This window comes from Syngnathus acus, chromosome 15, assembly GCF_901709675.1.
Source record: "Syngnathus acus chromosome 15, fSynAcu1.2, whole genome shotgun sequence".
In the NCBI taxonomy this organism is placed as follows: Eukaryota; Metazoa; Chordata; class Actinopteri; order Syngnathiformes; family Syngnathidae; genus Syngnathus; species Syngnathus acus.
Genome location: NC_051100.1, coordinates 3,260,844 through 3,272,138, shown reverse-complemented (window position 1 = coordinate 3,272,138; position 11,295 = coordinate 3,260,844). Strand labels below are relative to the sequence as shown.

The window sequence follows — 11,295 nt, the reverse complement described above, 5'->3', positions numbered from 1 at the left end:
CGTACTTGTATAGTCAGGGTTTTATTTGACAAACTGAAATTTCTGAAAAATTGCTTGTGAAATGTGAAAATTTGAATGCAAATATAATGAAAAGTGAAGAATATGAAATTTTGAAAAGAAAAGAAGGACACAGCATTTAACATATACAAATGAATAGCATTAGGTTGAACTGACATCTGAGGGAGAAACCAAGCACAAATCACTTGCGTTTACCATTTTGCCACCAAGGACTCAATGTTATTAAATACCTGCACATTTGTATTCAAGGATACTGAACAGTCATTTTAAATCCATCTTCCAAACCGCTTAACCTCACAAGGGGGAATAATAAGCATCAGAATAACAAATGTGTGACAGCATTCGCCCAACAAAAACAAAACACATCCAATATTGTGACATATTGTTTATAGGACTGGGTTGTGTACCTGTGAGCAGTTGGGATTAAAAGTGGTCTTAACCGGATCACTGCGGTTTCCTTCCTTTGGACCAGCTCAGGCTGATCCCTTTAGCTAGCGCCAGTGTCCGTGAAATCTCCCCATAAGGAGATTGTGTTGCTTGGAAACCAAATATACAGTCTCAAAGTGCCTTCAATCCTTGACAAGAGACTTTTACACAAGTGTCCCAAGACTTTTGCACAGTATTCGCACAGATGTAAACACACAGCAACACTATAAGTGATTGAGCATCCTCTTCTTTTCTAATCTCATTTTGAGTTCTGACACCAGTGCCTTATTGACCGTGTCTTGCGCCAGTGACTTCTTCTTTGGCCGTGCCGCCACAGTGGCCGAGACGGTGGGCACCACCCACTTCCTCTCCCCGGGTACGTAGGGCGGCGGCGGCGGTGGAAGTGAAGGGGCTCGAGGCGGCGGCGGGGGCCAATGCCTAACCGCATTGTCCACGTTGTTGTTCCGGTTGACGTTTTCCGCCACATCCGGCTCGTCGTCCTCGACCTGGAACTTCTCTTCTGGGTTCTCGGCTTTCCTGAAGAGGTTCTTAAAGGTCCACGCGTGCTGGTTGCGGGGCCGTCTCCTCACGCGGCGGTTGGGCACGACCCGGTTGGACTTTTTGTTGCGTACGAAGGTGACGGTGGAGATGACGACGGTGAGCATGACCATTAAGCTAATGACGCCCGCGAGCACGCCTACGATTTGAACGGGCTTGTTTTTATCGTGCATTAAAAACGATTCCAAAGTGCCACCTTTGAGTTTGTTCTGTAAAAGAGCACAAGGAGAACGGACATCCATTGTCACACATTTGTTACCTTTTAACCAGCTAGTGTTCCCTCTATTTACACATAATCACAATTTAATTAATCGAAACTAAATAAAGCTGCCATAGTTGCGTCGGTAGAAAACAATAGATAGTTCACACGCTTGAAATCGAAACACGCTAAGTCTGGATCTTCAAGACAAGATCAGAGAGGATGTCCAGGAAAGCATTGCTGAGACCATTCAGCGTGTCACTTTTGGAAAAAAAGGGAACATATTGAGTTGTATTGTGCTCCTTTACAGACACAGCTCACTGCAGAACGAAGCAAGTATCATCTCGTTCCAAAAGGTTAAAGAAGAAAAGAACAGTGCTGATGATCTCAAGGCAAGCTTCGCTCATGGCCTCCTGATTATCTTTCTGATCTTGCCCTGAGGTTTGACACGGGACTTTTTCACAGAGTTCCAGTATATGAGAGTGGAAATGAAGATTGTGAGGGAAATGGCGAAGGTGACAGCGGTCATTAAAATCCCAAACACAGTCCCCGGGCGTTTCCTTAGTCCCAGGAAGTACGACACAAATCTGGATTTGACCTGAAAACATGACAATGTGACACAAGAGATTTTATAAGACACCGCCACAATCAAATTGGTTTGATGGAACATAGTTGTAGTCGGTGGTGCTTTTCAATCCAGACTTGAAATTCAAGGCTTGAAATGTTGAAGTAACCAGAAATGAAGTTGACGTTTCAAATGTACAACCCTTTGCAGCTGCTACGTTATGTTGTTCTCAAACACGAACGACTATTGCGCGGAAACTTACTGCTTCTGTGATGTCGATCTTGACCACGGCGGTGGTGCTGAAAGATGGTTGGCCCATGTCCCGGGCCTGCACCACCAACGACCAGGTTAAGTCCCTCTGCTTGGTGATGTTCTGGATGATTGCCATGGACTTGATGTACGACTTGAGGTTGATCTCGCCGGTGTCGGAGTCAATGTCGAAGATGTTGTTGTCTGGTTCAGCTTTCATGATGGCGTACTCGATTACGTTGTTGGGAATCTCTGCATCGTCATCTATGGCCTGGATCGGAACGTCTTGAGAAGTTAATTTTCCATTTTAGAACAAATTCTAAGATATGAATGAGTAAATATCAGGATATTTTCAGGAAAGTGTTTCTATTTTTTTTTTCTTCAGATTTTAGTAATCAGCTGAAGAACTTGTGGATGTCATGCTGCCCACTGATTTTTAAAAACAGGCCATCACCTCTATTTTGACTGGTGCTCCGATCACCATTGTCTTTTCCAGGAAGTTGTCATTGAAAGCAGGCGGGTGGTCGTTCAGGTCCAGTACGGTGACGAACACCTCAGCCAGGCTGTACTTGCCCTCAGAGTCCTCTGCCTTGACGTAAAAGTTGTACTTGGAGCGCACTTCTGCATCCAGATTGGCCCAGGGCTGCGTGTAGATGATCCCACTGGAAGGCTGGACCAAGAACCTGAAAAAGGATCGGTTTAAAAATCCAACTGATTTCCATGAAACTTAGTTGAGGAGTGTGATACCAAAAGATAGCTAGATAATATTAGATAGCTAACTGTCAAGCCAGTTTCGCTATTGAACTAGCATAAGTAGCTAGCTAACTGATTGTATTATTTGTTCCAAACATACAAGAGTATTTTTATTTATTCTTTTAAACAAATTTCTCCTCTAGACTTAATTCAGTAACCCTGTGAGTTTGATTGAGATAGATGTGTTTAGTTACTCTCGGGTGACTTTGGCAGAGTGCACGGTGGCTTGAAGCAAACAACAGTCTATTTTCACCTCGGATCCCATTATAGGCTCAACAAGGGCAAGCGACAGGGGAGCAAAGATTTCATCATCTCTTTCTGTCGTTTACAGTAAAGCAGTAAGTAAGTTGTTTTGATTGTAGTGCACTCTTTGAAAACACCGTGTAACTGTGTCATGGCATACTCAATGAAATGTCGCCAAAGTAAACGGTTCAACCATTGTTATTGTCTCGGCTAAAGTGAAAAGTGACCCCAACTGAGTTAAATATCTTATTTCCTGGAGCTCTTCATATACTGTACTCACAAGTCAGCCCCAGATCCATAGATAGAGTACTTCACATCACCCCATGGTCCTGAGTCAGGGTCTATGGCCTAAAAAAAAAAAAAAGAAACATCATATCCATTAACCCATCAATTGATTTTCCAAATATGGTTTGTTAATCGTTTATTAGTCAGCTGGCGGGACTGGTGAGATTAATGGCGTTTTATTTTAATGGGAGGGGGTTGTAACTTGAGTTTGGTTACAGAGCAAATAAGAGTAGCACTGTATTTTGTTTCGGCAGAATGATCAGAAAATGAAGCAGCGTTGACAAGTCAGGGACACGATGTTGTGGTTATAAAACGAAAGCTCGTTTGATGTCATCATCACATCATCAGCTAATCTGCTGCCTCAGCGAGGTCTGTTCAGTGTCTCCATGTGCCCAAGGTCACTTGTTGGCTGTTCTTTTATCTGATTGAAATTGCCCAGGATCAGAGCAGCGAGCATTTGCTGGTGTCCACGCGACGGGAGGATTTACGAGGGCGCCTCATGTAGCGCTCGAATGAAGGACGACTGGATGACACGAGCCTGAAAATTGCCGCCTTGGATCAATCAGTCAGGCAATTTTTCAAAAGCATTCATAACTAACTTGACCTTAAATTTGTCCAGAACACATTATGGCTGCACATATTTTGTCCAGCTTAAAAAAAAAGATAAAACAGGGACTTTGGTGTTACACAACAAAATGAAAGTGATAGCCATCTGGCAGCTTCCCTCGCCTAGCTTTTATCTACATGTTTTCACATTTTATCCCTACCTCAGCATCAAAAGTCTACATTTAGGGAATTAAAGCCTCTCTCTGGCATTTTGTTCAAATCGAGCATTCCTCTGGAGCTCGCCGTGACGTACGCTGATGCGGGGATATTTTTAGACGGGGGGATGATGGGCGACTCACCAGGACGGACACGACATTAGAGCCGCCGGGTGAATTCTCTGGAATCCTGGCGATGTAGTAGCCCGAGGAGAATTTAGGCGCATTGTCATTGGTGTCCATCAGATGGATGATGATGTCGGCCGTGGAGCTGAACCTCTCGGGTGTATCGATCTCGACAGCAAGTAGCTGAAAGACACCAAACTCTGAATGAAAATGATGCTCATGAAAAATAGTCCGTTGTCCTTATACCTTATACGTGAGGAAGTGATGCTTCTCATAATCCATGCCTGCCGAGTCCTCCACCAGAATTGTGACTTGGGCCTCGTTCAGTACCGTCTGTGGGACCACACGTAGCATTCTTCCAGGACCAATGAGCCTCAGGTTGAATTTTGCATTGGCACCCTAAACATACACAACATGAGCATCTGACAGTTCCTTGCCACAAAAAACATTCTGGACCAATCTGGACCCAACGTAATTTTTATTTTAGCTTTCTCGCAATCTTAAAGAGATAATTAATCAAGGGGACGGCAGACATGACCAAAATCAAGAGGGCTAACCCGAAATAATCTGACACACCTCCTAATTTGTAATATTCCGTATAACTCTAGCCACTCTCTGTTGCAGATGCGTCATAATCCGTCAATCATACTAAAAGCATCATGTAGTACTATGAATGGCATTCCAGGAAACAATCAATAGAATATCAGTCAGCGCAATCACATTTGTGTGCCTCGAATCATAACGAGATTTTAATTTGTGTCCTTCAACAGGATTGTGAGCGATAATGAAGGCTCAAAGGCGTCTCATAGCTACAAAGGTCAACACGTTTGTTTCTCATTATGGAAATGGTCAAATGTGGACATGCGGGGTGTTACGCAACATCAGAGTTCTTTTGCTTTGGTGTGCTCACCTGATCAGAGTCGTTGACTGTGATTTTAAGACCCCGCAGTATTTCCCCTTCTGGGGGATGCTCATACATGGTCAGCTCAAAAGTGCTCTGGGTGCCGTTTTCGCCGTAGAAAGTCGGCGGGTTGTTGTTCAGGTCAACCACGCGGATCACCATCGTGGTCTCGCTGTAGTCCAGAAGACGGCCTCTGGGACTTATTTCCGATGCCTGGAATGAGGGGTTCAAATTAGGCCATTGAAAAACATTTGTATGAAAAGAAGTTCTAATTTCATATTTTCATTTCTGAGTCCTTACTTTGACTTTTATGTTAAAGATTTCTCGCTTTAGAAACACGGGACTTGTCAGCAGGGTGATACGACCCGTGGTTTCATTGATACTAAAAACTCCATCATCACCTTTAAAAGAAAAAAATAGATGTCGCCAACATATATGTGACATATTTCTTGAAGATATATTTTTATAGTCTTTGTTATGTAAACAACAGGCTTACCTTCTACAAAAGAATAACGAATTGGATTTGGGTTCCCCACATCGCCATCTTTGGCCACAACGGTGAAAATTTCAGACCCCTGGGAAAAGGTACACATGATAGCACGGTTACTCTACAGTTACTTTAATCAAAAGTGGAAATGACGAGAACTTTACACATCGAAAAATGACATACTCACCGGCAGTGACACTTCATAAACGTATCCAAAGTACGGCGTTCCGATAAAAGATGGCGGTGTATCCTGCGCATCTATCACGTTAATCGTTAAGGTAGCCGAGGATGACAAAAACTGCTCTTTGCCGTTGAAAGTGCCTCCACCGTCCTGCAAAAAAATTTAGCGATTAATTATTGATTTTTTTTTTAAATGGTCCTTTAAGGTAAATTAGAAATGCAATCACACAGTATACTGAATTATAATGGACAAAACAAAAAACAAACTCTTTGAACCTTAATATAATTTGTCAAATGTGTTTTAAAAAAATAAGTTGCAATATGATTCAAGGATGGTAAATTTAAAAATTAGTTTGCGTAAGTTTGGTTAAATCATAACTAATTTTTTAACTCAAATTATTTTTTGTTGCACCCCTAATGTATATATATATATCATTGCAAAAACACCACTAGCCGCCATTATTTATCTCTGAACATTAAAACGTGTATATACCTTTGCAATGACCACGAGAAAATGCGTTTTTGTTTTCTCGTAGTCCAGCGTTTCCTCAGGCTTGATGCGAATGACTCCACCATGTCTATCAATGGTAAACAAACCGGACTGCGCATTCTACAACAGAGAGCACAATAAAAGCAGGATTTAAAAGAAAATAGAGCATATTGACTCAAAACAAGGTCAAATGAGTGAAAGCCTCTCAGTTGAAACCCCATTACGAGCTCTCACGTGAGCGAGCACCCAGAGTGGTCCGATAGAAATGTGCATAAAAAGACTAAGGGCTCGCTTGAACTAGGCCATGTAGTTCTCTTTGTCCATCTGGATGTAAGGAGCACATATGCTCCATATATGCAGGTGAAAGCTGCCCCGGTGCAGATGTGCACCATCTCACTGGTTTCCGCCACCACGAGCCAGATGCTCTTAAAAGCCCCAAAGTGCACACTAACGTTGATGGCCGCCAAGTCAGCCAGCCACGCGTGCTCAAATGAAATTATGTTAATCCACAAAACTAATGCATGAACATTCGCTATGAAACTAAGCAAATCATTGTCACTGCTTCTGTGCCGGTCATCATATGCATCGTTTGATGGAAGAAAAAATGAAGCTATGGTTGTACTGAAATGTGAGGGACATTGCTGCAAATTACCAGAAGGTAGTAGTTGACGGATCCCCCTGAACCTGTGTCTTTGTCCACCGCTTGAGCTTTGAAGATGCTGTGTCCTGACTCAGTCGTCTACAACGATCACAAACATAAAGGACTTAACGCAACGCAATTTCGATCTCTTTGTATGTCTTGACATGTGAAGAAATTGACAATAAAGCAGACTTTGACTTAAAGAAAAATTCCAAAAAAAAATCAAATAGATATTGAAAATATAATCACATACTTCAAGGACATCAATGATGGCAGGCATGTTTTGGAATTCAGGCTTTTCATCGTTTGCATCCATCACAAATATTGTCACTCTTTCCACCACCTGAAAAGTAAGAAACACATACATAATACACGATAAAAACAAAATGTGCAAATAATTTTGCCATATGGTATATTTAATGTAACGTGTTATAAAACACAACAAAATGCAAACTAATGAGCGACTCTTCCTTAGGCAATAAAGTTAAAAATAACAACCAGCTAATTGCAATTTCTAGCGGCTAACCTTAGCTACCAATCATTTGACACTAACCTAGTACTTCGAATTGAGTGTTACCTTGCTTTTCCCATCTGTGATGCTGACCATGACATCAAATGAATCTTGTTTCTGAGCAGATTACGAAACCATTGTAATCTTTCAATTAATTTGTATTGCTGAATTATTCTTAATTTTAACATCCTACTGCTCACCTCTCGATCCAGCCTTTGCACTAATGTAATATTTCCCGTTTTAGGATTGACTCTGAAGTACTCTTTGGAACCTGGATCAAAAGACAGGCCGTAGCTCACCTCCTGGCCCTCGGGGTCTGTGCCGTTAAGGCAGTAAATTTGTGTACCTAAAAAAAAATGCCATCATTTTACAGCTTTGCAGATGGCAACGATTTGTGTAATGGCGTGCACTCTACGTGTCACACTACACAACATCTGCTTCGTGTTTGACATCATAGCACGCCGGTGGTCACAAGCCAACCTCACCAACAGGCGTGTCCTCTGAGAGGCTGAACAAAGCCATGTTGCCGTTATTGCTGTACGGTCCATTGTCGAAGAAATACGGGGCGAAGTCTGCTTGAGCTGACCGGGGGGGCGACATAAAAACAAAAAGAAAGTGAGCCGTCTTACTCTATGTGCTTAATTGGGTTTTTTTTTTGGTTCATGTCTGGATTTAGGTAAAGTGCTTTTGTGAAATTATAATATAAAGAAATTATTACACACACAAAAAAAAAGCTTTAGTGTAGGTAGTGAACCACAGCTCTAAATAAACAAAAGGTGTCTAAGAAGGCTGACGTAACTCACCTTTAATCCTAAAGGGACCGAGAAAGGGAATTATTTGCGGCATTCTAAAATGTTTCTTGGAATTTAATTTTGATCGTGACTTTCTCACTATCAATCATGATAATATGAAACAAAAGAAAAAGGCTTGCACTTGTTAACATCAAACAAATCTCATGTTTACGCTAGTACTGAACACACGCTTATAAATCATAATGACAAACTCACCCAAGCAAACGTGCCAAAAAGTAAAGAGCAGTGGCAAATGTAAGATCTTCACATGCTTCATCCTTTAAAAAAAAAGTCAAGCGATGAAGTGGCACCATAAGGGCGAGCTCATGAGGTGCGCCTCCAAGGTGTTTGCCGTCCGACTGAAGGCAGATGCTCCCCGGCTAATCCAATGACACTTCTTAAGATTCTTTCCTGGTGCTGCTCAAGACCAAATGGACTTCGCAAAGCACCACAGGACGGGCCTGCAAATTAAAAAAAGAGTATATACCTAACATTTGTAGATGGTGTGAAGTATTTGTAGTTCATTATTGTATTGGTGAAAACTGTCTCCCTTATTATAATTTGTGGTACATTTGCTGTCATTTTAAAATAAAAACACAATTGGACTTTTTTCGAAATCCTTCAACCCTAAAACAGATTACTGTATGTACCTTGACCTTTGTAATATATCCGATAAAATGACTAATAATAGTGAATCTTTAAATGTAATGTGTTAATACAACTTCTTACTTTAATTGACAAGTCAAATGCTTGGTCAAGAGCAGCGGACAAAAAAAGGACTTTAAAAAGCAGGCAATATTTGTTCTGCCCCAGAGCTTACTTGATGTTGTGCACCATCTGCTGTGCACTCCGCAACCATCTGTTGCACTAAGAAAATAAAGTCACTATTTGCTCCAATTAGTAGAATCATAAAACAGAGGATGACGCAGATGAAAGCAGCGAATGATCTGATGGGATTACATAGCTCCAGTCCGAGTGTCGGGTCAGGAATAGTGACCTCCGCGATGTACGTTCTAAAATGCTAACGACACAATGTGTATAGTGTTAACCCTGTTTTTTTTTAATGTTTTTTCCCCCTCCAGTCTACTTACTGTCATGCACTTGAGCGTGGGAAAGGAGATCAACAGTCAGTCACAAACGCAGTTCAGCACACTGACGCAGAAGCTGCTGTTGGTCACAGCTCACACTCACACACAGACTTGCTGCTCACTTCATATATATACTATATATATATATATATATAAAGAAATATCCTCCTTGCAAATAAAAAAAAGAGGCACAGATTGTTCACTTCCTACCTATTAAAACTCGTCGCACGCCAAAGGATTAAGAAACGCGAAAAAAGCCTCTCACTGTCCATTCTCGTGCCGAAGTACAATCGACGATATAATCTGAGAAGCGGCGAATAAATGTAAACATGAGCTCAGCGGCCGCTAGCTGCTTGGTTGCAAAGAAACATGCCGAGTACGACAGGCTCAAAAAGGCAAACGGCATGAATTTTCCCATCGGGGGTTCACACCATGCACAAAATCTGACGATGTGCATGCATATGTGGTGAAGGCCATGGCTTCAGGTTTAATTCTCCTGGCGCTGGCAGATGGCAGGCCTAAAGATTAACCCACTGTGGTCTAATCCAGCCTCATCTTGTGATGCACAGCCTCTGTCTGTGCGGACATGAATGTAAATCACAATGGGCGCGCGTGACGCAACGCAGCTCACGACTGCTCAATATGAGTTCATGTTTATATGCATGTTTTGTGGTTGTTGTTTTGATGTGTCCAAAGTATAATCTTTGCTATACATTGTACACATTGCAAAGCAATCAAAAAAAAAATTTTTAAATAAGAAAACAGAGTTAAACCCATCATTTTATGCTGACCTCGGTCAGAGGCAGCCTACTGGGGGGGGGGCGGGGGACGTCAGGCGAGCATGCGCTTATGACTTGAGCCAGTCGCTGCGAGCGCGGCCATCATCTCATGTGGATTACTTGTCATCGATGGACGCGGCCAAGAGTGCATTAAATTCTAAAATATTTGCAGCCTGCTAAAAGCCACATTTGGGTGACGGGCCTATGACGCCAGTCCACATGGGGGAAAAAAGTAATCAAAAAAACAGCTGATAATTAAAAATACAAATGCTTGCTCCGCTATCATCCACATAAAATGGATAGAAAAAGTCTGCACACCCCTACTCCGATTCACGTCATCTGTAACCGATTCGACTGCATTGAAAAAAAATTACATCAAGATACATACAAGACTTTGATCATGTGGTTGCACAAGTGTGCACACCCTCTTGTAACTGAGAATATTAGACCTCAATCTGGCAAATCACTTCATCAAATGAAACATTTTAGCGTTGAGTGTATTTAAAAACGACATGGTGGGATTACACGAGAAAATATGTTGGGGGCGTGCGTGTCGTGGCGCATGTTCTTTGGCCTCCGGTCAAGGAGCGATGTCGACATAGAGAAAGAGTTTGGCTCATGCTTTGCTACATGTCTCTGATTTGCTGCGTTAAAGTGTCGGGAGTACATGTCGCGCTCAGAGAACACATGCCAGGAACATTTCAGATTACTGAAATCCAGAGTGCGGCAAATGTACACAGCAGCGGAACGTGTACCTGGGCCTCCAGTGGGGACTTACCCGACTTAATCCACCTCTTAATTCCACCACTGTCACATCGAAATTTCAGAAACTATCAACGAAACAAAAATGTCCAACTGCTTAAAATGTAAAATGCAAATTGTATCTACTGACATGACGGAAACACTGTGTCTAAAAAGAGAAACTCCCATAATATGTCAACCAAGATTTATAATTTCCTGTGGATGCCACAAGGTGGTGGCAAAGCACTACATTTGTCTAAATGAAGCTCTTAACTCTGGTATCTTTCCTTGGCACTTGTTTTTGTTCAAATGAAGTTCCTCAACTCACTTGGCACTAAGATGCTGCAAGATGATGGCAAATAACTACTTTTGTCTAAATGAACATCTTAAACTTACTTCAATGTTGTTCCTTAGCACAGAAATGCCAACAAGGGGGTGGTAAAGCACTGCTTTTGTCCAACCGAAGCTCCTCATCTCACTTGAACATAATTCCTTGGCACTAAG

The 11,295-nt window shown here is 42.0% G+C and overlaps 1 protein-coding gene and 1 long non-coding RNA gene across 3 annotated transcripts; one reads left to right on the top strand and one right to left on the bottom strand.

The window, feature by feature from the left end:
- Positions 1-257: 257 nt before the first annotated feature.
- Positions 258-8,620, bottom strand: cdhr1a (cadherin-related family member 1a). 2 transcript variants are annotated; one of them, XM_037272442.1, is made up of 17 exons: positions 8,400-8,620; positions 7,878-7,973; positions 7,593-7,738; positions 7,459-7,509; positions 7,135-7,224; positions 6,894-6,980; positions 6,245-6,361; positions 5,759-5,902; positions 5,581-5,659; positions 5,385-5,485; positions 5,094-5,297; positions 4,430-4,582; positions 4,202-4,366; positions 3,292-3,359; positions 2,470-2,698; positions 2,029-2,286; positions 258-1,211 (listed from the first exon to the last, which is right to left on the bottom strand). In XM_037272442.1, exons 1-17 carry the CDS (start codon positions 8,458-8,460, stop codon positions 669-671), a joined length of 2,592 nt encoding a protein of 863 aa, XP_037128337.1. In that variant the 5' UTR covers positions 8,461-8,620; the 3' UTR covers positions 258-668. The 2 variants fall into 2 exon arrangements, with proteins under 2 accessions (XP_037128337.1, XP_037128338.1); XM_037272443.1 differs by lacking the exon at positions 258-1,211 and adding an exon at positions 1,570-1,799.
- On the top strand, positions 4,424-9,399 carry LOC119135094. Its single transcript, XR_005100489.1, has 3 exons — positions 4,424-4,561; positions 5,575-5,669; positions 9,266-9,399. It is a non-coding gene; the product is annotated as an uncharacterized LOC119135094 (long non-coding RNA).
- Positions 9,400-11,295: the final 1,896 nt, after the last annotated feature.

What these genes read in the sequence shown, in the direction of transcription:
- cdhr1a (XM_037272442.1), bottom strand. Translation starts at nt 8,460, where the DNA reads ATGAAGCATGTGAAGATCTTACATTTGCCACTGCTCTTTACTTTTTGG. An exon ending in TTCTCGTGGTCATTGCAAAG is followed by an intron (nt 5,903 to 6,244) that starts GTATATACACGT and finishes ATTTTTTTGCAG; the next exon opens with GACGGTGGAGGCACTTTCAA. An exon ending in ATCACTTCCTCACGTATAAG is followed by an intron (nt 4,367 to 4,429) that starts GTATAAGGACAA and finishes GGTGTCTTTCAG; the next exon opens with CTACTTGCTGTCGAGATCGA.